This window comes from Dendrobates tinctorius, unplaced genomic scaffold, assembly GCF_039654945.1.
Source record: "Dendrobates tinctorius isolate UK_male_01 unplaced genomic scaffold, ASM3965494v1 ptg000029l, whole genome shotgun sequence".
Taxonomy (NCBI): domain Eukaryota; kingdom Metazoa; phylum Chordata; class Amphibia; order Anura; family Dendrobatidae; genus Dendrobates; species Dendrobates tinctorius.
The window spans coordinates 1,998,566-2,024,007 of record NW_027361697.1 but is presented as its reverse complement, the minus strand read 5'-3'; the positions used below and the strand labels follow the sequence as shown (position 1 = coordinate 2,024,007).

At 41.5% G+C, this 25,442-nt stretch overlaps 1 protein-coding gene across 2 annotated transcripts in view; it reads right to left on the bottom strand.

Annotated features, from left to right (window-relative positions):
• Positions 1 to 25,442, bottom strand: part of BRINP2 (BMP/retinoic acid inducible neural specific 2) — a 427,262-nt gene that overhangs the window by 25,209 nt on the left and 376,611 nt on the right. The window contains exon 7 of one of the 2 annotated variants that reach the window (XM_073571293.1): positions 23,501 to 23,720. In XM_073571293.1, the coding sequence (XP_073427394.1) occupies positions 23,501 to 23,720 (220 nt within the window). Of the gene's footprint in view, positions 1 to 23,500; positions 23,724 to 25,442 lie in introns of both variants that reach the window. The other variant, XM_073571292.1, reaches the window with a different exon arrangement.

Sequence of the window (25,442 nt, the reverse complement as noted above, 5' to 3'; positions counted from 1 at the left end):
CAACCAAGGAAACCCCAGAACAATGGTATCATGCAAATTATGCAACACCAAAAATCTGCAATTTTCTTGATGGTCTGGGGCGACCCGCATTACCACCTGGGTCCAAAACTGAGGTTTATTCTTCGCCAAAGGAGTAGCATCAATACCCCTCAAAGGGATAGGCGTCCGCAGAGGTGTCATAGGAAATCCACAACGTTTAGCAAAATCCAAGTCCATCAGGTTAAGAGCTGCTCCTGAATCCACAAAAAGCTTGGCGGAAAATGTGGACGGGGAGCAGATCAGAGTAATTGCCAGAAGAAACTTGGGTTGAACACCACCCACAGAAAACGTGTGTGCACAACGTTTCTCTCGTTTAGGGCAGACAGAAATAATATGTGAGGCATCTCCACAAAAAAAACACAGCTTATTACGCCTTCTGAACTCCTGAAGTTGCGCCGTAGACAAAACTCTATCACATTGCATAGGTTCAGACATTTGTTCAACAGGTGGCAACATCTCTCGTGTAGTTTTGCGTTCATGTAAACGCCGATCCACCTGAATGGCTAATGACATAGAATCGTCAAGACCAGAGGGAACAGTAAATCCCACCATAGTATCTTTTACAGTTTCTGACAAACCCTTCCGAAAGAGGGCTGCCAAGGCACCATCATTCCAGGTAGTAAGGACCGCCCACTTTCGGAATTTTTGACAGTACAACTCTGCCAAATCCCGACCCTGGCTTAATGCCAACAGGGTCTTTTCAGCCTGATCAATAGCATTAGGTTCATCATACAACAACCCCAAGGCTTGAAAAAATGCGTTCACATTATTCAGAATAGGATCATCAGGTTTCAAAGAAAACGCCCAATCCTGGGGATCGCCGCGCAGCAAAGAGATGACAATTTTAACCTGCTGCGCGGAGTTACCCGACGAGTTAGGCTTTAAGGCAAAAAATAATTTACAATTATTCTTGAAATTCAAGAATTTAGACCGATCCCCCAAAAATACATCAGGAGTAGGAATCTTTGGTTCAGCAGCATGTGAATGAGCAAGATAGGCGGAAATTCCCCGCACTTCAGCAGCGAGCTGCTCCACAAGATCAGACAATTGCTTCATCTCCATTGAGAGAAAAATTCCCCCTACGGCCTCAGAAATATAGAGGAAAAAATATGCACACAAAAAAAAAAAAATTCTGACACACTTTTTTTTTTTTTTTTTTTCCCAGTTCTCTCCTGCTATTGAGTACCCTAGAATCTGCGGTATGGCTGGTGATTCTGTTATGATGAGTCACCGAAGGAGGAAAAAACAAAATACCAGCTAAGTCCAAAAAAACCAGAGAGGTTGGCAGCTATCGGATTGCAGACCCCTGAACCTATCCACAACAACTAGCAGTAGCCGTGGGGGGTTCCTACGGTGCCCTAGACACCTCGATCACAGCCAGAGAACTACATAGCCTAAAGACAGAAAGGGGAAAACTAAACTGCCCCAGAGCAGACCCCAAAGCAATAGGCAGCCCCCAACATATAATGACGGTGATGCAAGATGAAAACACAAACACAGATAGAAAGATAGGTTGAGCAAATGATGGGGCCCAAGCTAACTATCAAAATGAGCCAACCGACTGATAGGAAAAACAGGCCCTGAAGACGCTAGGCTTCAAAAGACTATATCAGCACTCAGGTATATTCTGAAGACAGAGCAAAAGATCAACAGATCAGAGACAAAAATGGAATTCAGCTCACCCCCGGCCGGGGATGGCAGAACTCCCAAAAAACAAGGCAAAACAAAAACAAAACTGAAGAGTACAAAGCAGAGCAGAAAAACTTAGCTTTGAGATGCAGGAATCAGACTGGTCTCCAAGAGTCCAGCAGGAAAATCACCAGCCAGGAAGAAGGGCGTCGGCAGCCTTATATCCAGTCCTCAATTCCAGCCACCCAGTCATCATCTAGCTGCCCATGTGTTTGGTAATCAGCCTCACTACCTTCCTTCACCAGAGGGAGTTCATCAGACCTCAATGGTGAAGGGAAAAATGAACTCACAACAGCACGCTTCTTAGTAAACCGATATTTACCTAAGAGACCAGCGTCCTCGCTGGTGATGATCGCTGGTGAAGCTGCCTGTTTGGCAGCTCACCAGTGATCATGTAGTGATGCACCAGCGATCCTGACAAGGTCGTATCATTGTCGGGATCGCTGGTGCATCTTTATGTTTGACGGGGCTTTTACGCTTTGTAATTAAAGAGAAATTAAGTTAGACAAGGCGTTTACGCTATTGAGACCAGATGCCTGTGTCCAGTTTTCTCCTAACTCATACAGAGAGCTTTATTTATGAAAGTTGTCGAGAAGACATACATTACTCTCCAAAGTGGATTTATGTGTTTACTCCAGTAATTAAAGTAGCTATGCCTCTTTAAAGGTCAATTTTGAGATAAATATAGCAGCCTAGCTAATTAAATATAACAATGTTAACAGGAAAGGTTGCGTTTCATTTAATTTCTTTGCAAATAAGGTGCACATTCCGTTTTTCAAAGCCGTCTCAAATGGAAAGGTTGAAAATCATTTAGATTATAAAGCTTAAAAAAAGTCATAAATTATACAACATGGTCCCCAGTGGCTTCTAAAAGATGGCATGTGATATATCTATTGAATCTAAATATTACAATTGATAGGAAGATGAATCACATGACAACTTTATTGTTTATAACGTTAGAAGTATTTTTCTAAATGTCGGTAACACTGCTGAAGAGAGTTTGTGTTTGAGGAAAGGACAGCAGTTCCATCACATCATAATCAAACAACCCCAGAGAAGCAAAGACCATAATTTATGTTCTAGAGCAGTGGTTCCCAAACTCCAGTCCTCACGGACCCCAACAGGTCTTGTTTTCAGGATTTCCATAGTGTTACACATGTGAGAGAATTCCTGATGCCTTGATGATACTTCCATCACCTGTGAAATACTAAGGTAATCCTGAAAACATGACCTGTTGGGGTCCGCGAGGACTGGAGTTTGGGAACCACTGTTCTAGAGTGAGTGCACATATCTTCAAGCTCCTCTTTTACAGATGTTCTTGAAAATGACCCGCATTGGGGTAGAAACGCTGGATGAAATCTGTTCTTCATGAGAACATTTGAGCCGGCTTCTTACCAGGCATATGCCAAGTGTGTTACAAAGCTGGCACCTGTTTGTCACTATAGCAAACAGAGATTGCTCTGATCACTGCTGATTAACCATTTAAATGCAGCTGTCACCTCTAACATTTAAAAGGAATCTGTCACCAGGTTTTTATGATACCCTATCTGAGAACACTATGATATATGGGCAAAAACCGTGATGTGTCTCGAATTTAAAAAAATTAAAATACATTTGCTGAATGCAAATTTTTGTGATTTTCTTTGTACAATTCCAATAAAATAGTGTCTTGCCCAGGTGTCACTTTGTTGAATTACTGTCATGATCCCAGTGCAGGTTTTTGAGCTGCACGTCAGGGGTTAATGTCTGGAGCTCAGTGCAGGTTTTGACCTGCACACCTGGGGTTAATGATTGTGGCCACTCTATGGTTCTGGGAGAGCTTCTTAAACCCCTGGGAAGCTCCAATCCCTGTCAGTTATACTTTTGCCTTTGGCCGAGTGTGGTGTCCTCTGTGTGCCTGTGCCTGTTCGTTGTTATAGCTTGTTTATATGGTTCTGACCCGGTTCTGTTCCCCATTGTGAGTTTGCCTGTTGATTCGGTACTTCTCTACCCTCCCTGTGTATGACTCATTGCTTGTGATCTGCCCGCCCCTCTTGTACCCTGCAGCTATCTCTGTCTATGACTCATTGGCTACTTCCTGACTATCCTCCCTGTATATGCCCCTTGGTAACTTTGGCTCGTAGTTACCCTGCAAGGAGTTCTCGTGCAGCTCCTAGCTCTCTGGAGTTTAGGCTACGCCCCCAGCAGTCACATGCTTCAGGTCCTGCTGTTCTGAAGTACGCACCTACTCAGCTGCTGCCTTCTCCACAGGTTTCTTTGAGCACAGTTCGCTTTACTCAGGACACACGCACTGGCTAAGTGAGCAAGTGCAGTGCGGTGTTCCTGACAATTACAGAGGACTTGAAAGGTGGTAGAAAAAAACCCTCACTTCGACCTTACTAGTGTTGCCGCTCAGCCCCATTCTGGTATGGTGTTTCAGAGAGAAGAACATAGTAACAGACAAAAGAAAAGGCTGTACGAACTGAAGAAGACCGCTCGAATGGTGCTGTACAGTGGGACAGGCAGGGGTTTAGCATTCATAGTGGCAGAACATCTGTGGGGCCCATGAATTGGGGGGCTTGGTGCATTGGCATTTGGCCCTCCAACCTGTTTGTTTTCACAGTCTCCTCAAGATGCAGATACCATTGAATATAATGGTGGATTCGGGAGCCCAAAGTTTTGTGATCCACCATTCAGCCTTTACCTGTGCTTCTGAGACTCAGCACACTGCAGGCAACATGAAGGCACTACATTGCAGCTGCTTTGTGGAGTCTTCACACTGCACTGACCTGAGGAGTGCATCAGGGGAACAAGAGTAGGTATTAGTGTTCATTTTTTATTTTAAATGTCAATACTTTTCGGGGCCATGATACTAATTGGGGGCCTGTGAGAGTATCACACTGAGTAAGAGGCTGTGAGTTATCCTTCTAAGTGAGAGGCATCATACTAAGTGGGGAGATGTGGGGTTCATCATACTGAGTTGGGGGATGTAGGAGCAACTTACTAAGTAGGGAGCAGTGGCGACCATCATAATGAGTTGGGGTGGACTGTAGGGGAATCATACTAAGTAAGGGGATGTGGGGTGCATCATATAAGTTAGAAACTTTAGGGGCATTATACTGAGAGGACTGAGGGAGCCATCACACTGAGTGGGGCCATCTTACAGAGTGGGGAACTGATAGGACCATCATATTGAGAGAGGAGATTTTGGGGCATCATACTTAGTGGGAAGCTGTGAAAACCATAATACTGACAAGGGGACGGTGGGGGGTCATCATGCTGAGTGAAGGTCTGTCAGGTCCTTCATACTTAAAGAGGGTCTGTGGGGGAAATCATACTGAGTGAAGAGGAGTGGGTCCATAATACTGACTGGAGGCTTATTGGGGCCATCATAATAAATGGGGCATTTTGGAGGCCATCATACTTAATGAGTTGCTTTGGAGGCCATCATACTGAGAGACAGTAGGTGGGCTGTGAGAGCTCAGGAGCCATAATACTGTGTGGGGGCTGTGGGGGATATGATACCTTGTGTTGGGGGCTGTGGGGGTATCATATTGAGTGGGGGCCATCACATTGAGCAGGGGCCATCATAATATGTGTTGGCAATGTTATTGTATGTGGGAGAACTTTGGCGACATCATAAAGAAGGGGGAGGGTCTTTAGAAGCATCATGCTGCTGGGGTATAATACCCTGTTGGGGCACTGTGGTGACATAATACTATATGTTTAAGAGGACTGTGGGGTGAAATTGCAGCTAGGGGATTCACTGTGGCATATCATACTCTGTGTGTGTGTGGGGAGTATTGAAAACATTAAACTCTATAATGGCCATGAAAGAGGTATCATGGATGAGAACACTAAGGGGCTTAGGGGCTACAATATTGGCATAATTACTGTGCACATGTCACAATGTATGTCCCTTTCCCTTTTTATAAGAATTTAGAGATATGACTGCTGAATATTTCTTGGATAGAGTGAGGGTAGGGGCAATTAGAACTTTTGCTATGATTTCAATCCTAAAGACAGGTGAGGGCCGGATGAGTATTTATTTTTTTAATTTTGTTCTTCCTCAGCATAACAATGGACATTCGAGGCACATCGAATAAATTCAATGCCAATCGAACTTCCGCCCTTATTCAGGCAACTCTTCATAATCTAAATTTTTGCAAATTCACTTATCATTACCTCTAATTAATATATGATCACATCATCAAGTGACCTATTATATAAAGTAAATATAAAGCAAGAACATAATTGGGGAGTTGGAATTAAATAATGTAAATTACCATAATCTGAAGTAAATACATTAGACATAAAAAGGAAAATTATGCATTTCAGAAGAGGCAAATTTACATCAACATGATACTATTTATTTTCCCAAAAACATTGCCACCTTTGCTCATAGACTATGTCTGGTATTACAATTCAACCCCATTCAAGGGAAAACTACAATGCCAACTTTTCTTTTCTAACCTTATATAATTTTATTTTGTCATTTATATGTACAGTCATGCTGAAAGTGTTGGCATTGGCAACCTTGAAATTGCCAAAATGTACATGAGTAAGGCAAAATCCTTCTGGGAAAGCATCTTGTGTACAGTTGAGACAAAGATAGAGCTTTTTGGTAAAGCACATCATTCTACTGTTTGCCAAAAATGGAATGAGGTCTACAAAGAAAAGAACACTGTACCTACAGTCAAATATGTGAAGGTTCACAGTTATTTTGGGGTTTGTTTTGCTGCCTCAGGCACAGGGTATATTTACTGTGTGCAAGGCATAATTAAATCTGAACATTACCAATTGATTTTTGGTTGCAATGTAGTGCTCAGTGTCAGAAAGCTGGGTTTGTGTCCTAGGTAATGGTTCTTCCAGCAGGACTATGACCCCAAACATATTTCAAGAAGCACCCAGAAATGGATGGAAGCAAAGCACTGGAAAGTTATGAAGTGGCCAACAAGGAGTCCTGATCTAAATCCCTTGGAACACCTGTGGAGAGATCTTAAAATTGCTGCTCGGAGAAGGTGCCTTCAAATATGAGAGACCTGGAGCAGTTTGCAAAAGAATAGTGGTCCAAAATTCCGGTTGAGAGGTGTAAGAAGCTTGTTGATGATTATAGGAAGCGATAGATTGCAGTTGTTAATTCCAAAGGGTGTGCAACCAAATATTAAGTTGAGGGTGCCAACAATTTTGTCCAGACAAATTTTGGGGGTTTTTTTATGTCCAATTTGCCTTTATTTCTCTGTTTTTTGTTTTGTTCCAATACACACAAATTAAGTAAACATGTGTGTAACAAAGTATGTGTAAGGCCGGTTTCACATTAGCGCTTTTTTAAGCGCACGCACGGCCGGGGGTAGCTCCGCCCCCGAGCCGGCTCTCTGCCCGGCGTGCCCGCCCCTTGCTTGTAGCGCCGCCTCCTAGCGGACAGCAGCGCCTGCGATCGGCGCACCCTATCTTTAGCATAGGGTGCGCAGATCGTGCGCAGGCCGTGCGCTAGTTGCGCTTTGACCTGCGCTGCGCACTTTTGACGGTGCGCCGTGCGCGCCAAAATCGAACTTTTTGGATTTTGGCGCGCTCGGCGCACCGTCAAAAGTGCGCAGCGCAGGTCAAAGCGCAACTAGCGCACGGTCTGCGCACGATCTGCGCACCCTATGCTAAAGATAGGGTGCGCCGATCGCAGATGCCGCTGTCCGCTAGGAGGCGGCGCTACAAGCAAGGGGCGGGCACGCCGGGCAGAGAGCCGGCTCGGGGGCGGAGCTACCCCCGGCCGTGCGTGCGCTTAAAAAGCGCTAATGTGAAACCGGCCTAAGCACAATAATTTTATGTGGGAACAATTTCAAGGGTGCCAACACTTTCAATCACGACTGTAGATGTTTCATTTGAAAAGTATGTATTTTATCTGAGGAAAACATTTGTATTTTGGCATTTTGTGCTAATTTTTCCTACACCTGTGCCAACTTTTATTCTACTGACCTTCCATGTTTTGCTTTTATTCTACACTGTGTTTTCAGATTTTATTTCTTCTTCCGTGCCTTTATGGGTCTGTTCATTCCATTTTAAGCCTGATATTCTTTCTCCAATCTCCCAGGCTCAGTATCCATGAAAATACTAATAAAAAAGTAATATTTCTCAGACAGCTTTAAAGGGCATAAATTCGCCTCTTTTATCTTGTGCCACAGAAACGCGTGGAATTAGTGACCTCACTGGTGTCAGCATTTTCCACAAAAGCTCAGAGTTTAAACATTCTAAGCTCAAAATCAACCCATGACTTTTACTGACACTGGAAAGATGACAGCGACAAATAGACAGGGACTTAGTTGTATTATCCACAGTGCCAGAGATTTAGCTGCAAAAATTTTGCTGCTGTATCTTTTTCTAAAGAACCATTAACGCTGTGTGAAACAGCAGTCTTTTGATAAAGCCGTATCTATATATTCAAAATGATCCTCTCATACCAATATTATCCTGATACGGCTGCTTATATGTTGGGGAAATAGAAGATATTCCTGTTAGAGGTCAACCACTCAACTTTTCTCCTACTAAGTCACAATAGTTCAACAAAACTTCTAAATTGTCTCTTTAGAGATGAAGAGAACTAGATCTCTAGTACAACCTATAGGAAGTAGCAATCCTAAAAGTCAATATCGACTTTCTAACGGGCCTTGTCAAATGACTTAGGATAAAAGCCAAAGCCAAAATCTCAATTTGTAGACACTGTGTTTTGGGCTGCTACCCTTCATCAGTACAAAGTGAGAGATCTAGTTTGCCTGGGTGAGAGGTGTCTGACCGAGATCCAAGGAGTAACATTTGCAAGACTTCTAAAATCATTCACTTGTGTGTAAGACTTTATGCAGTGTATTATGATTCTGTGCAATCTGTGAGTTGCACAAAATTAGTATATGGCATGCCATCCATAATCTGTATGGGCCTGACTGTACCTCTGTATGCATCATGGAGCATCAATTGTCTTAGTCAAGGCAGAATGATGTTACCTCTTACAGCGATACCACTAGTTTGATTCAGTTATTTAAAAAAAAAATGACTAAAAGAGGGATAATTTTTGGACTTTGTTTTATTTGGAGAAAACATAAAAAGGTATGCTAGTGCACTGTTTTGTTAAATTGGCTGATGGTTACTACTGAGGTACCATCCACTTATATAATGAGGTCACTTTGACATTACTACGCTGTGTTTGTATTAAAAAGCATGAAAGGTGTTAGATACAGTTGTAAGAGACCTCAGAGTTATTAGACATGTCTTTTAATTGCAAAAAGACGGTTTGGAAAACTGGGAATCCTAGTATATCAATTTGCTGCTGATCTAACTATAGGGAAAATTTTGTTGAACCTCATTAATTCGATTTTCAAAAGATGTGATCATATCTAATAGTATTCTTTACAGAATAGAATGAAAACAGTTTGTCCATACAGCATGCTACACATTGGATCATGCCAAGATTATACAACTCTGGCAAAAATTAAGAGACCACTGCAAAATTTTCAGTTTGTCTGATTTTTCTCTTTATAGGTATATTTTTGAGTAAAATGTAATTGGCTCTTTTATTCTATAAACTACTGACACCATGTTTCCGAATTTCCCAGCAATAAATTATACATTTATTTTCAGAAAATAAGAAATGGTCAAAATAACAAAAAATGCAGTGCTTGCAGACCTCAAATAATGCTAAGAAAACAAGTTCATAATCATTTAGAAACAACATTACTAATGTTTTAACTCAGGAAGAGTACAGAAATCAATATTTTGTGGAATAACCATGATTTTTAATCACAGCTTTCATGCGTCTTGGCTGCTTTCCACCAGTATTTCACCCTGCTTTTGGGTGACCTTATGTCACTCCTGGTCCAAAAATTTAAGCAGTTCTTCTTTGTTTGATGACTTGTAACTATCCATCTTCCTCTTGATTACATTCCAGAGGTTTTCAATGGAATTCAGGTCTGGAGATTGGGCTGGCCATGACAGGGATTTGATGTGATGGTCCTTCATCCACACATTGATTGATCTCGCTGTGTGGCATGGCGCATTGTCCTTCTGAAAAAAACAGTCCTCAGAGTTGGGGAACACTGCCTGAGCAGAAGGAATCAGCTGTTTTTCCAAGATAACCTTGTATGTGGCTTGATTCATAAGTCCTTCGCAAAGATTAACCTGCCCAATTCCAGCCTTGCTGAAGCATCCTCAGATCACCACCGATCCTTCATCAAATTTCACAGTGGGTGCAAGACACTGTGGCTTGTACGCCTCTCCTGGTCTCCATCTAACCATTAGACAACCAGGTGTTTGACAAAGCTGAAAATTAGACTCATCAGAGAAGATTACTTTACTCCAGTCCTCTATGGTCCAATCCTTATGGTCTTTGGCGAATATCAGCCTGGCTCTCCTTTGCTTCTCATTGATGAAACGCTTTTTTCTACCTTTACATGACTTGAGCCCTGCCTCTAGGAGCCTGTTAAGAACTGTTCTTGGTCATCCCGGTCAGTGGAAAGTCATTTTTGCCCTCTGCCGGTCTGTTGCTTTGTTGTCCCCAATGTCTGCGGCTTGACCATGTTATAATGAATTGCCGTCTTAGAAATTTTAAGGATGGAGGCAATCTGACGCTCACTGTATCCCTCTGCTAGTAAAGTCAGAATTGAGCCCTTTTATTCCTCACTCAATACTTTTCTTTTCAATTCCTTTGGCACGGTTAAGTTATTTTTTCATTCCCACTACTTTTGGGATATTACTAGCACTTCTTTTGCCATCCAGCTTGTCCTTTTGCAAGAGGATTGTGAGCAGCACAGCAGGGATTTTTTTATACTTTCCTTCATTAAATAAGATTTGGTTCAGGTGATCACCTAATCAGAAGCACATTAAGTAGAGCAGGGGGTACTCTGGTTGGAATTCAACTGACACTGGAATGGAATGGCTCTCAGACATGTAGAGAAGCTGATTTTTATAAAACTGTGCAATGGTCACTTAATTTTTGCCAGAGCTGTATAATGCTAGTAGAGTTCACAAAAGTCAAGGATAGACACAACAGTAGACAATCCAGCAGAAACTAGAGAAAGAAGTCCAAAGTCCATACCACCGGCTGAAGTTGAATAGAAAAATAGATAGAGCTCTTTTATCCTCTCATGATCCACTCATCATCATAAATGTACTTAGCACGCAATCACCTCCTGTGTCTTGAATCACTTACATATGGCTCTAAGAGAAGCAATTGCAGTAAATCAGATGAAAGGCATCAAAAATCCTACCAAACTGTTTTGAAGATCTTGGCCAGTGATGGCATGCTATTTCATTATAGGCTTTAACGATTGCATTTGTGCATTTATGTATAGGATGTGATAGTTTAAATGCCATGAATGAATTAGTAGCATCCAATAATTTATTTAATTTACTTTTTTTTAAAAGAATTTGACTGATCAAACAATTTTTTATGCTGACCCAATGTTATCGGATCGTCATACATGTGGATGCTATGGGGTATTTGGAGAGAGGGAGCTTAGCCCTGATTGGTTTGATTCTCTCTGCTACTGTGTAGCATTTCTTTCTTCAGAGGAACAGCAGAGATAGAAACAAAGGGCTTAAGTATTGGCCAAGCATCCTGGAAAGCAGGGGCATATTAAACATGATTGTCGAAAGTTCGATGGCGACCAGGCCCGTGCTAGAGGAAGACCTGCCGAAGCAATCTCACCTGGATGTGCATCCTCAGATTTACATTCAGGTGAAATATATTGCAAAACAGAGATCTGCTAGCTCCTTGCACTGCAATACATGCCACCAGCCAGTCAGGGACTAGCAGTTGATGTCGGCTGGCCAATAATGCCCGGCGCATGGCAGTGACGTCATACGCTGCCCGTACTGGCACGTTGAAGTTAGCTGCCGGCTCCTGCGCTGGCTACAGAAGGGGACACGGCGCTGCATTTGAGCTGGGAAAAGGTGAGAATTGTTTGTTTCTTTTTAATATATGCTGGAGCAGAATAGAAAGGGCCCAGAATGGAGGACATTATACCCAGATGGGCATGTTATACCAGAATTGGGAACAATATAAGAGAATGGGGGCATTATACTGGGATGGGGGACATTATACTTGGATGGGGACATTATACTGGGATGGGGGACATTATAACGGGATGGGGGAATTTTATACTAGAATAAGGACATTATACCAGGATGTAGACATTCTATCAGAATGAGAGCATTATACCAGAATGGGTGACATTATACCAGGATGGGGAACATTATAGCAGGAAGGTGCAAAAACTAGTGTAAAATATTATAGCACAGCGCCCAGGATGGGGGTATTAATACTGGAGTGGTCCCAGGATAGGGGAGATTAATACAAGAAGAAGACAGGAAGTGGGACAATATTACATGAGAAGGTAAACATGTATGTCTTTATAAGGTCCATACATCTGACCAACAAGCAAATGGGGGCCAATGACCAAATTTTTCATCAGGCTAGATTAGTTATGCCACTGATAGAAAGCATGTGAAAGGGGAAACAAGCAGCCACCCCTTATGTCTTCATTGGCCAAATCCAGCAAAATTTTGGCGGGTTCATTTAATTTTTGCAGGTTTTCTCCTTTCCTTGTCAGTGTTACATTCTTCTGAAAATGACTGCTGATGACGGAGCATTTTCCCTGCCAGTGATCAGCCTCCTCCAATTGAAAAACAGCTTTCCAATGTGCAGTATTTTTCTATTGGACGGGTGGAGTTCTGTTTTTGTGAACAGAAGATGGCACCAAAAAGTGCAGAAGGAGAACCTGTAATATTTATATACTAACGAGACCCACAAAATCAAATTCCCAACACAAGTGTTAGAAAAGAAAAATAAAGATAAAGTGAGCAATCCCTTTAAGGCACAGTTTAAACACACCTTATTCACTGTATGAACTTCATTTACTTTCTCTAAAACTGAGCTAAAGTAATACAATTATAGTGACTAAACAGTTAAGTTTACGGTATATACCGTTACTGTGATATGTGCCCGTTACTGGTGATTATTGATTTCACATACAGGCTGATTCATGATTCTCCTAGCTGAGGACACCATCGTGTTTACGATACCATTAAGGTATGTGATGCTAAGGCATGGCGATGACCACCATGTAATGAGGCTGTGAGCCATAAATGAACCCTTTACTGATACACAAAAGTTGGATCTCTGACTGTTTTAAATGCAATATTCAATGTTGGCTGCAAGTATATATTTAGTACCGAGAGTATTCATTACTTTTTTAGGCTATGTGTACACATAGCGGAACTCTCACGGAAGTTACCGCGAGAATCCCGGAATTCCATTCCGCGAGAAAATCGCATTTTAAATTCCCGCGATTTTCCCGCGGAAAAACTAGCGATTTGCTAGCGTAATTAGCTTGCAGAATGCTAGCGTTTTCCAAGTGATCTGTAGCATCGCTTAGAGAACTGATTGACAGGTTGGTCACACTCGTCAAACGTAGTGTTTGACGAGTGTGACCAACTTTTTACTATTGAGGCCGCCTATGGAGCATCAGTAGTAAAAAGATCTAATGTTAAAAATAATAAAAAAAAAAAAATCGGGTTATATTCACCTTCCGGCGTCCCACGCAGCGTCCCCAGGCCTCTGCAATGCTCCAGCAGGTCCGTTCCCAGTGATGCATTGAGGCAATGACCTTTGATGACATCGCGGTCTCGCGGGACCGCTACACTATCGCGAGATAGCGACATCAGCAAAGGTCATTATCGCAATGCATCACTGGGAACGGGGCCTGCCGCGTGTATTGCTGAAGCCTGGTGATGCTGTGCGGGACATTGGAAGGTGAATATAACCCGATTTTATTTTAATTCTATTTTTTACAGGGATATGGTACCCACAGCCTGGAGTATAGTCTCCTCTCCTCCGGACCGTGGGTACCATCTGCAAATTTTCTGCTTACTTTTTGCATGGTGGGCACAGCCCCATGTTGAAAGTAAGCAGAACAATGCATTCCTATGTGGGCGGAATTGCCACGATTCCGCAAATTAATGAGCATGCTGCGTATTTTTCCGTGATGTGATTCTGCCGCGGGAAAATCCGCAGCATTAGCACAGCATTGCGGAATCCCATAGGATTGCATGGGATGCTGTTTTTTTGCGTTTTCGCGGCAAAACCGCCGAGAAAACGCGGAAAAAACGCGATGTGTGAACGCCACCTTAGAGTTATGTTGAGCAAAAGATTTAATAAGGTGTAAGTAAGTCTAGAGGATTTGACACATTATATCTACATGAATTTTTTAGTGGCCAATGGTTTGAGACAAAAAAAAAAAATGTAAGAAAGTTGGACAAAAAGCACTGATAAAAAATGGATTCGTTTTTCTTGCAGGTGGAAAAAAACCTTGATGTCATAAAAAATCCTAGTAGTTTGAGTAAGTCCAAGCTGGGGAAAGTTGTAACCTATCGTGGAACAGAAAATGTCGGCTCACGTCACAGGCTGATCAGCTGCAGAGGAAGGGATCACTCTCCTTGCAAGTGCCATAAAGAGAAACTTGTGTACTAAATGGACCCCCAGTTCTTAATTTATTTATACATTACCCCGAGGAATAACAGCAGAACAGCACAATGCGGAGATCTAAGAAAAGATTATTCTGAAATATTATTTTATGAAAATATCAACAGACAGGTCAGGAATTCTATCAAGTCCCCCTATTCAAGAGTCACCCTGTCAGACTCTTTTTAGCTATCAGAATATGGCGAGTCATATTCAGATGATTTTGGGATACTCTGTTGGGAGATGTCTATGCTATATGTGTCTATGTACAGCCACACAGTTGCCATGATTTGAGTGCAGCCTTGTTTTGGTGAGTACTCGGTGTCATTAGTTAAATTCCAGCAGATGGTTATGGTGGACACATCTGTACTTAGATATTTGTTAGCAAAACACCTGACATCTACCTGCCCAACTTCCTCGTAATCAACTCGACAAGCGATCATGCTTAGTCATTACTAGAAAATGGGTCTGTTCTTTTGCCATTTAAGGGAGTCTTTCAAAGCATAATCTGCACAACACCTTGTACATGACTGTGCACTAAGAAAAATATTAACTTTAAGGTCCTATACACATTAGACTCAAGTCATCTGTCTTTACCAGACTCAGCCATCAGTGTAATGTGTAAGAGGGCCTCGAGACTCTCCCCCATAGGTGGATGTCGATGGAGATTTACATGGGATAGGATCCTACTTGGGCACCATCCACAGGATCCGACATATCCTATTCTGGACTGCTTGTCCTTTTGTTCTCCACGAGATAAGTTGCCATTGGAGGAGATTGTCAGCAGCTTTCTCGTAGAGAACACAATTGCTCGGCAGAGTGAATGTTCCGATAAGTGGAGGAGTGGGGAGAGACAGTTGTCAGCTGAATGACTGGCTTGCCCATCATTCATTCATCAGCTATCATGTATTGGGTCTCCTAGTATTAAAATCTGTTCAATTTGAAGAAAACTTTCTTAATCTAACAATTATAATAAGATGCTCCGTGGACCTATGGCATGGCCAAGTGATTTAGTGTACTTTCCCAACTACTCAAGTATCTCTGTCCCCATCTTCCATAACTGACAGAGTTGGCTTTGAAGGAACCAATTCTGTCTCCACAAAATTCTTGCCCAAGCGCTGATCGTCAGAGTTCTAGCACCTGTGCAGAAACACCTTTCATTGTCTTCTCTCCTCATTCTGTTTTTCATATGATGCGCCATCACTTAAACTATTAGTTCATGCGTGAGATTTCATTGTAGACAGTGTTGACTCCTGGGAGGGAGGGTAGGAAAGAAGGAAGGAAGGAAGAGAGGATGTGAAGGAAGAGAGGATGGGAAGAAAGAGAGGATGAGAAGAAAAAGATGATGAGAAGAAAGAGAGGATGAGAAGAAAAAGATGATGAGAAGAAAGAGAGGATGAGAAGAAAGAGAGGATGAGAAGAAAGAGAGGATGAGAAGAAAGAGAGGATGGGAAGGAAGAAAGGATGAAAAGGAAGAGACTATGAGAAAGAAAGAATAAGAAAAGACAGGAAATAAATGAGGGAAAGAAGGAAAAAGTGATGGAAAAAAGGAAGGAAGAGAGGATGAGAAAAGAGGATGAAAAGAAGAAAAGAGAAGAAAGGATGAAAAGAGAGCATGAGAAGGAAGAGAACATAAAAAGGAAGAGAGGATGGGAAGAAAGAGAGGATGAGAAGAGAGGATGAGAAGAAAGAGAGGATGGGAAGAGAGAGAGGATGGGAAGAGAGAGAGGATGGGAATAGAGAGAGGATGAGAAGGAAGAGAGGATGAGAAGAAATTGACTATGAGAAGGAAAGAATAAGAAAAGACAGGAAATAAATGAGGGAAATAAGGAAAACGTGATGGAAAAAAGGAAGGAAGGAAGAGAGGATGAGAAAAGAGGATGAAAAGAAGAGAAGAAAAGATGAGAAGAGAGGATGAGAAGGAAGAGAACATGAGAAGGAAGAGAGGATGAGAAGAAAGAGAGGAAGGGAAGAAAGAGAGGATGAGAAGGAAGAGAGGATGAAAAGGAAGAGACTATGAGAAGGAAAGAATAAGAAAAGACAGGAAATAAATGAGGGAAAGAAGGAAAAAGTGATGAAAAAAGGAAGGGAGGATGAGAAAAGAGGAAGAAAAGAGAAGAAAGGATGAAAAGAGAGCATGAGAAGGAAGAGAACATGAGATGGAAGGAATAGAGGATAAGAAGAAAGAGAATGAGAAGAGAGGATGAGAAGAAAGAGGATAAGAAGTAAGAGAGGATGAGGAGGAAAAGAAGAGAAGAGAAGGAATGAAGGAAGGAAGGAAGGAAGGAAGGAAGGAAGGAAGGAAGGAAGGAAGGAAGGAATAGAGGATAAGGCAAAAGAGAATGAGAAAAGAGCATGAGAAGGAATAAAAGAAAGAAGGAAGATAGAAATCACATCAAGGGTGCACCAAGCACCTAAATAAAAATTAAGATAGTAGGAAAAGGAACATTTTACAAAGGAAATTACAGATTTTAATACTACAGATACACAGTCCCCTACTCTGCTTAGTGCGACCACTGGTTATGAGCGGACGGACTCCATTCAAGTTTGATAACCAGGCATCTGATAATAAACTGCGCAATTACTCTCTGCATGGGGGAATTTGGATTGCAATAAAAAGAAGGAACGCAAAAACATTTACTTTTGATGCCAAGATGAATACATGTTTAAAAAATACAACATAATTATCATGTGTAATCAATGCACCATCTCCGGAGCTCACGGAGCAGCTCTGTAATGAGTGCTAGGCTGACTCACCGACTTCAAATAAATATGCCATGTGTCTGTCTGCATTGTGTCAGTGACATCTGTCTCTTTGGAGCTAATTGACTTCGTTGTCAACATTCTCTTGATTCCAGGGGATGAGTAGCCCTCACATTACACCTAGAATTCACTCGTTGTCTTGCTCCGTTCTATTACCAGCTCCTCTTTAAAGGTGAGGGTGATTACGTAATTAAGCTGTAATTAAACCGAAATCTAATTGTGTCTGCCATGATGATGTATCCCATACAGTAGGAGCATCTCAAGGGAAATGCCTCTTTCTCAGAAAGGTCAAAGGGATTTCTGCTTTTCTTGAAAAAAACAATCGGAGAGCAATTATGCGCTGAAAAAAAAATACATTGAAGAGCGTCTAACCTACAACGTGCTGCACTTAACGGAATGTGTCGTATGCTGAACATATGCTTAATGGATCAGCAAGAAGGTGAGATGTTGTTATTTGCATCTGTCTACCTAAACTCTTCCGCTATATAAATGGCAAGGTCTATTTTTTTTTGCTACCCAGTGTTGTACCTGAATTCTCAGTAAAAGCCTTTTCCGCTATTAAAAAAAAAATACAGTAATTATATGTGTTCCAAGATAAAAAAAAAGGTCAGTGATGAACATCGACTTTACTCCAGCAGCCACTATTACAGCACTTACTACTTTGTGGTACTAGTGAACAGTTACTTTGAAAGTCATTCTAACAACCACTCTAACAACAGTAAATTGAGACGTGGGAGTCACATCTTTTTTGGTTCCATTTCCCTTTGTGTGTTTTTTTGTCTTTTCTTTGCTATTCTTTGAATATCCTCTCCCTGCTTGTCTACTTATCTTATTTTTACAGTAGCAATTCTAACACAGACATATTCAATTCACTATTGTACTGTTACACAGGAACATTTTTCATTCACCATCTCTAGATCGACAGTGTAAAATATATGATTCTCCTACCAAGATATATATATATCTTAAACGCCCCATACAATGGCTTTAGCTAGAGTATACTGCACCTTAAATAAACTACAAAAATGCACAAAAAATGTTTCAGGGGCTGGGATAGTCCCTGCTCTGTCCCTTTGTCCTGTGCGCTGAGATGTGCACAATGACAGTGCGCTGTTGTCTGTTCAGTAACAAGCCGGCAGCAAAGTGCATATCCTGCACGCAGAGTCCAGTGACATCACTTGTGGGGCCGTCACTGGTCTCTGCAGGACGGACATCATGACACCACTCTGCTGCCGGTTCATTACTGATGATCAGAGCCAACAACAGAGACACACTGCCATTGTGCACATCGCACGGTGCACAACATGCAAAGACCAGCCCAGTCCTTAAAATGAACAGTTACTTTGAAAGTCATTCTAACAACCACTCTAACAACAGTAAATTGAGACGTGGGAGTCACATCTTTTTTTGGTTCCATTTCCCTTTGTGTGTTTTTTTGTCTTTTCTTTGCTATTCTTTGAATATCCTCTCCCTGCTTGTCTACTTATCTTATTTTTACAGTAGCAATTTTAACATAGACATATTCATTTCACTACTGTACTGTTACACAGGAACATTTTTCATTCACCATCTCTAGATCGACAGTGTAAAATATATGATTCTCCTACCAAGTTATATATATCTTAAACGCCCCATACAATGGCTTTAGCTAGAGTATACTGCATCTTAAATAAACTACAAAAATGCACAAAAAATGTTTCAGGGGCTGGGATAGTCCCTGCTCTGTTCCTTTGTGCTGTGCACTGAGATGTGCACAATGACAGTGCGCTGTTGTCTGTTCAGTAACAAGCAGGCAGCAAAGTGCATATCCTGCACGCAGAGTCCAGTGACATCACTTGTGGGGTCGGTGCTGGTCTCTGCAGGACGGACATCATGACACCACTCTGCTGCCAGTTCATTACTGATGATCAGAGCCAACAACAGAGAACACACTGCCATTGTGCACATCGCACTGTGCACAACATGTAAAGACCGGCCCAGTCCTTAAAATGAGTGCTTCTTTTCAGGGAGGGGGCAAGAGCTGCCGCAGTAACTTTAGCCTCAGTCTCCTGATGACACTTTGTTTGAATATACCAGCATGTAAAGGGATTCTCCAATGAAGAGTCATCAAAAAGCAGTGAAAAAAAAGAGAATAGCAGTTAGATAGTGTAGATAGGAAAGTTAGGAAATTTTTATATTTTCTATAGCATATTAGAAAACAGTTTAGATTAGGTCACTAAATAGATAGGGATTTAGAATGAAAATTACTTCTGACTTGAGACGACCTCCTGAATTTTTGGTGAATTTTTGATGTTGCAGATTCTCTGTACCATTTCCGCACCTATTATGTAAATTAGTTTACTTGCAAATGTTCCATCTTGTTTTTGAGTGAGTTGCCTTACATTGCGCTTGTTGGAGTGCCATGTTTAAAACAAACTAGATTAGGGCCCGATGCTATCGCATCGGGAGGATGCGATAGCATCACACCTCTTGCCATGTTAACCCTCAACACACACACTCCTCTCACCTTTCACCATCTCCACTCACTCTTTCACTCCACATACGACCCCTTCTCTCACTCCGTCTCTCATACTCACGCTGTCATCGCTGCTGATCCACGATCCACGACATCTTCTTCCGCCGACGCCATTTTGGATCCCGACGTCGTCCTCACCGGCGACATGTTCTTGCGGCGATGCCATCTTGAGTATCGCGGGATTTCGGCGATCCAAAATAGCGTCGCCGCAGGAACATGTCGCCGGCGTGGATGCTGTCGGGATCCAAAATGGCGTCGGCGAGATTTCGCCGACGCCATTTTGGATCCCGACGTCCTCCACGCCGGCGACATGTTCTTGCGGCGACGCCATCTTGACTATCGCGGGATTTCGCCGATCCAAAATGGCGTCGCCGCAAGAACATGTCGCCGGCGTGGAGGACGTCTGGATCCAGGATGGCACCGGCGGAAGAAGATGTCGGGGATCGTGGATCAGCGGCGATGACGGCGTGAGTATGAGAGACGGCGTGAGAGAAGGGGTCGTATGTGGAGTGAAAGAGTGAGTGGAGATGGTGAAAGGTGAGAGGAGTGTGTGTGTTGAGGGTCAACATGGAAAGAGGTGTGGGGTGACGTCACCGGTTACAACTGGATGGAAGTTGTTACAACCGCAAGCTGCTTAGGGCATTTATTATTATAGATATGCTTTGTATTATATTTGCTACTTCCTTGATAAAAGGTCGACATTGACTTTTAGGATTGCTACTTCCTATAGGTGGCATTAGACTTCTAGTCCTTTTCCTCTCTGAAGAGACAATTTGCATATTTCCCAGAAAATTATTGTTTCTAAAAAGTCTCGTCATCTCAGCATGCTTAGCATGTCATTCTCCACAAGGAGAAACGCTACCCCAACTGGAAGATGAAAATAATACCCTCTTAGCTATCACATGTACCCTCTTAGCTATCACTGTAAGCTTTCTCTCAGATATTCTCAGTCATCACACATGGTCCTTTTAAGTTCAGATATGTCCATCTTCACCTTGACTACAAGTCACATTTTGACCTCCAAGTGTCCACATGCAGAAACATCTTAGTAGAAACATCTCCAAACAGAATATCTCAAACTAATGTTTATTTTCTAAGCTGTTCATCTTAGGAAGGGACAAGCCAAGAGAGAAAGTAAGGAAAGACCCATCTGTGCAGGAGTTTTAAAGAACTATAATATCCTATAAACAGTTAAGTAGATTTTAGAAAATAAATATTAATGGAAAACCCCATCACATGCCGCTTTACAGAGGTATTCTACCCTATTAGTATTGTTAGCGTAGGTCCAACTCTATGGCAGATACCCATCTAGAAATTGGCCTTTTCTAGACTTACAGCTACTCGGCCCCAAAGCAGCATGTGACATTTATATTATAGGTGTCTTCTTCTGTGGCAGAGTGGCCTTGTATGACTGCTTCTTTGGTTCCTCTAGTTACACCATCATTTTGTAAGTAATCTATTAACCAAAAGATAAGCTACTTCTACAGAAAGATCTATGGAAACGAAAAGGTGCTGCTTCTCACAACTAAATACTGTTTTTTCCAGTGGTCTCGAAAATAGGTTAATGGAATTGTTTCTCCTCAAGCTTTAAATTCCGCCTTGATGAATTAACACTTTGGGCGAATTTGATTCTAAAGTGCAATTTTGCACATTCATTTTAAATTAGGAGCTTTAGATTTGGCGAGACCAAGAAACATACTGAAATAAAGGAGATAAAATGTGTTCCCAAGTGATCTGCTCCCACTACAATGTATAAATCTAATTTACTGTAAAGAAACATCTTTATAGGACCCGGGACTCCCTGGCCATTAATAAAAGCCTTGGATTAGTCAGTTTTTTTCTTTGCTGAGTTATTACTGGTCAGGTTGTATTGTAAGAGCTATATTAGCCGCCTTGGCTCATTTACTTTTAATTATTACTTTTTTTTAATTTAAATGTTAACATGTACTTTAATATAATAAAATGTTATGTATGCCAAGACGATTAATACTGCACGGCCGACAACCTGAGCAATGGATGAGGTTAACAGTACAGGTACTATATGTTATGGTTGCTGTAATTATCCTCTTGGAAAAACATTATGGGAACGGAAATATAACCTTGTTATCTGTAAATCACTAATGAACACCGCCTTTTCTAGGAAAAATACAGTAAGGCCGCTGCTTAATTTCTATATTTCAGCCATAACTGTGGAAATCCTTATTTTTCCACTGAATCAAACTATTTACAATATTATAGAGTTTTTCCTCCACCAAGAGCATTTCTCCTCTGTAGTATGGTACCACATGGATGCACCAAACATTGCCAATTGGAGTGCCTAGTCTCTATAGTGTACTTGCCAACTATAACGGATGACGTACAGAAGACTTGTTGAGCGAAATTTTTTTAAATGACCATGCCCCATTTTTCAGATCTTGCCCTTTCTCCCTTTTATTTCCCACCTACTGAATGTTTGCTTCAGAGATTGGCTTACAAGCCTCGAGTCTTGCACATGAACCTTTTGGAATCCCTGCTTTAATGGAAGTTTTGGGCAGAATGCAGAAGATTAAACATTTTTTAGGAAGTCCAGTGGGTTCTATCTTTTTCTAGGGGAGTCTCTGAGACATTCTGGCAGAGCTGTCAAGCAAACTTGAATTTGTTACAAATTTACCCAAAATTTTAGATTTTGGTAAATCTGAAATTTTGCAGGTTCGATTAGCATGACCAGTCAACCAGCAACCTTTCTGCTGTCTTCTTTGAAGGACATCAGAATGCATTATATGTTCCTACCCTAAGCAATCAACATCCTTATACTACTGTTGCTCCATGGTCCTCAACACTGTTCTTCAGCTCTTCTGGTGCTGAGTCCAGTGATTGTCCTAACAGGGTCTAGTGGAGGATGATAAATGTCACTGATGTCAATTACATGCATCACGTGGACATCAATATTATGTGTCAAGAAGGAGATTCTGCCACTTGAGGGTCAACCACTTTGCCACTTGAGGATGCCACACCCTGCCACTTGAGGGTCATCCACCCTGCCACTTGAGGATCCAAAACCCTGCCACTTGAGGATCACCCACCCTGCTACTTGAGGATCACTCACCTTTCTACTTCAGGGTTGCCCACCCAACCATTTTACTGCGTGAGGCCAGGAACTGACCTCAACGCCAAAGGAAGTGCAGAAAAATCAAAGACCAAACCAGAGGACTGTGGCTGCAGTGGAGGCAATGAAGGACACAGGTACCTGCCACTTGAAGATCCCAAACCCTGCTACTTGAGGTTCACTCATCTTGCTACTTCTGGGTTGCCCACCCCACCATTTTACTGCATAAGGCCAGGAACTGACCTCAACGCCAAAGGAAGTGCAGAAAAATCAAAGACCAAACCAGAGGACTGTGGCAGCAGTGGAGGCAGTGAAGGACACAGGTACCTGCCACTTGAAGATCCCAAACTCTGCCACTTGAGGATCACCCACCCTGCTACTTGAGGTTCACTCATCTTGCTACTTCTGGGTCACCCACCCCACTATTTGACTGTGTGAGGCCGAGAACTAACCTCAACGCCAAAGAAAGTGCGGAAAAATCAAAGGCCAAACCAGAGGACTGCGGCAGCAGTGGAGGCAGCGAAGGACACAGGTACGTATAATGCATTTTTTTAACCCCTTTCAAGTCTCATTTTACTATGCATTGAGGTCTGAAGATGCAAATTTTGGAAGATTCACTCATCTCTCTCATTAGAACACTCTAAATATATGGAGGCTTATCAGAAAAAAAACAGATCATATTCCTATAAAAATATAATAAAATTAATCAGTACAAATTTCCAGACTTGGAATGAATGGTCATTAAAAGTAAAACCTTCACCCTAAATAAATGTCTTAAAACCAAAGCTTCAATGTAGTTTCTAAAGGTTTTGATATGTGCAAAGTATCACGTAATCTAAATGATATTAAATGTGATGAAAAATATCCTTTCTTAATATGATGTTGAGCTTTGATGAATATGTACTAAAACATTTTTAGATGAACTAACCTCTCCCGTAGTAATGTGTACTGAGGCTGTCGAAGGCAGTGTTTGCTCAGATTTATTAAGCGTCGCATTTGTCGTTGAGACTTGGACAGTAGCTGTTTGAAACCGTCTCTTAGCTGTTCGTAGCGCCGGGTGAGGTGGAGGTCTGTGTTCCAAAGTCTGGAAATAGTTGAGATGTTGAGGAAACGGTCTGTGGGTAAACTCTTCATAAAAGCCCGGAACTCTGCTGTGAAGATAGAAATGATTTAAGGGTAAGTTAAGGTGTTAAGTCAAGAATTTTTGCTTTTAGTTCAGTTGTATTTATACATCAGATGGTAACTGTGATGAAAGTCAACCAGTCATCAAGGATAATTATTAAAATACATAACCAACATAACAATATTCCAGGGGTTTTGTCATGATGACAACCCATAATCAAATTGAATCGGTAGGTGTTGCCTCAGAAAACCCTAGTGGCTAGATGTTATAAACAGGAGATGTTATAGACAGGGCTGTGGAGTCGGAGTCGTGGAGTCAGAGTCGGAATTGTGGAGTCGGAGTCGGTGTAATGGAAATTGAGGAGTCGGAGTCAGAGGTTTGGCTTACCCACTCCACAGCCCAGGTTGTAGATGGTCATACATTTCGTTACTATGTTAGTTGATACTGACCTTCAAGATCCCCTTTCGGTTCATAGAAAGGGGATCCTGGTGCGAATTCGCCTCTTTCCGTATTACCTCCTTATAGTGTATGAATATTAATAACTGAACTCCTTAACCCCTTTATGACCAGGCTATTTTCCATTTTTTCATTTTCATTTCTCCCTTCTCCCCTTCTTCCAAGATACATAGCTTTTTTATCTTTTCCATTCACAGAGCAATATGAAGGCTTGTTTTTTGTAGGACAAGTTTTACTTTTGAATGACAACATTCCATCTTTCATGCATTGCGCCAGAAAGAGGGAACAAAAGTGTAATGAAATGTCAGTTAAATTGCAACTCCATAATTGTTTTTCATTTTTTTTATGCACCATGTTCATTATATGGTAAAACTGACTTGGCATTATGATTCTACAGGTCAGTTCGATTATGCAGTAAAACATAGATTTTTTTTTATGAAAGTGGTGAGAAAAAATTCCAAAATTTGTAAGAAATAACAAATTTATCTTAAATCATCTTTTTCCAAGACCAGTAACATTTTCAATTTTGGGGATATGGGGCTGTGTGTGGGCTCATTTTTACTGATACCATTTTGGGGTGGATACAATGTTTTGATTGCCTCTTATTGCAATGTTGTAGTTGACAAGAAAAACGTAATTCTGGAGTTTTGATTCCTTCTTGTTAGGCCATTTACTGATTGGATTAATTTAGTCTATATTATGATAGATACCAAATATGTTTTCGTTTATTTGTTTATTTTAATTGCTTTATTTTTAATATGGCAAATGGGGGTGATTTGAACGTTTGTATTTTTTTAAATATTTTTAAAAACATTTTATTTTCACTTTATACTGTATTTGTTAGTCCTCTAAGGGGACTTCAACCTGCAATCATCTGATCACTTGTACTGTATGCATTAGCCCAATTTGCTTTATGTAATTTTTAAAATATAAAAAATAAAAATATATATTCTTCTGCCTAAAACACAAAGAAAATGTGTCATCTTTAACTTTAGGCCTTTTAGAGATCATTTCATCTTCAATATTCTTAACTGTTCACAATAACAGTAATTTTCAATCAGGGGTGCTCAAACTTTTACCTGTCACTGTAGATAGCAATGAATCAGCTCTTCAACAGACTCCCGGCTATCATAGCACCCATCAGTACACTGCTACCACACCACGGGGGCACCGATGGGAGCATGGAATGACGTGCCCCCTTTATGGCACGAGTTAAATGACACCATCAAAGACTGACAGCGGCAGGTAACATGTTAACAGCCACAGTCAGAGCTCCACTCCTCCGGCTGCT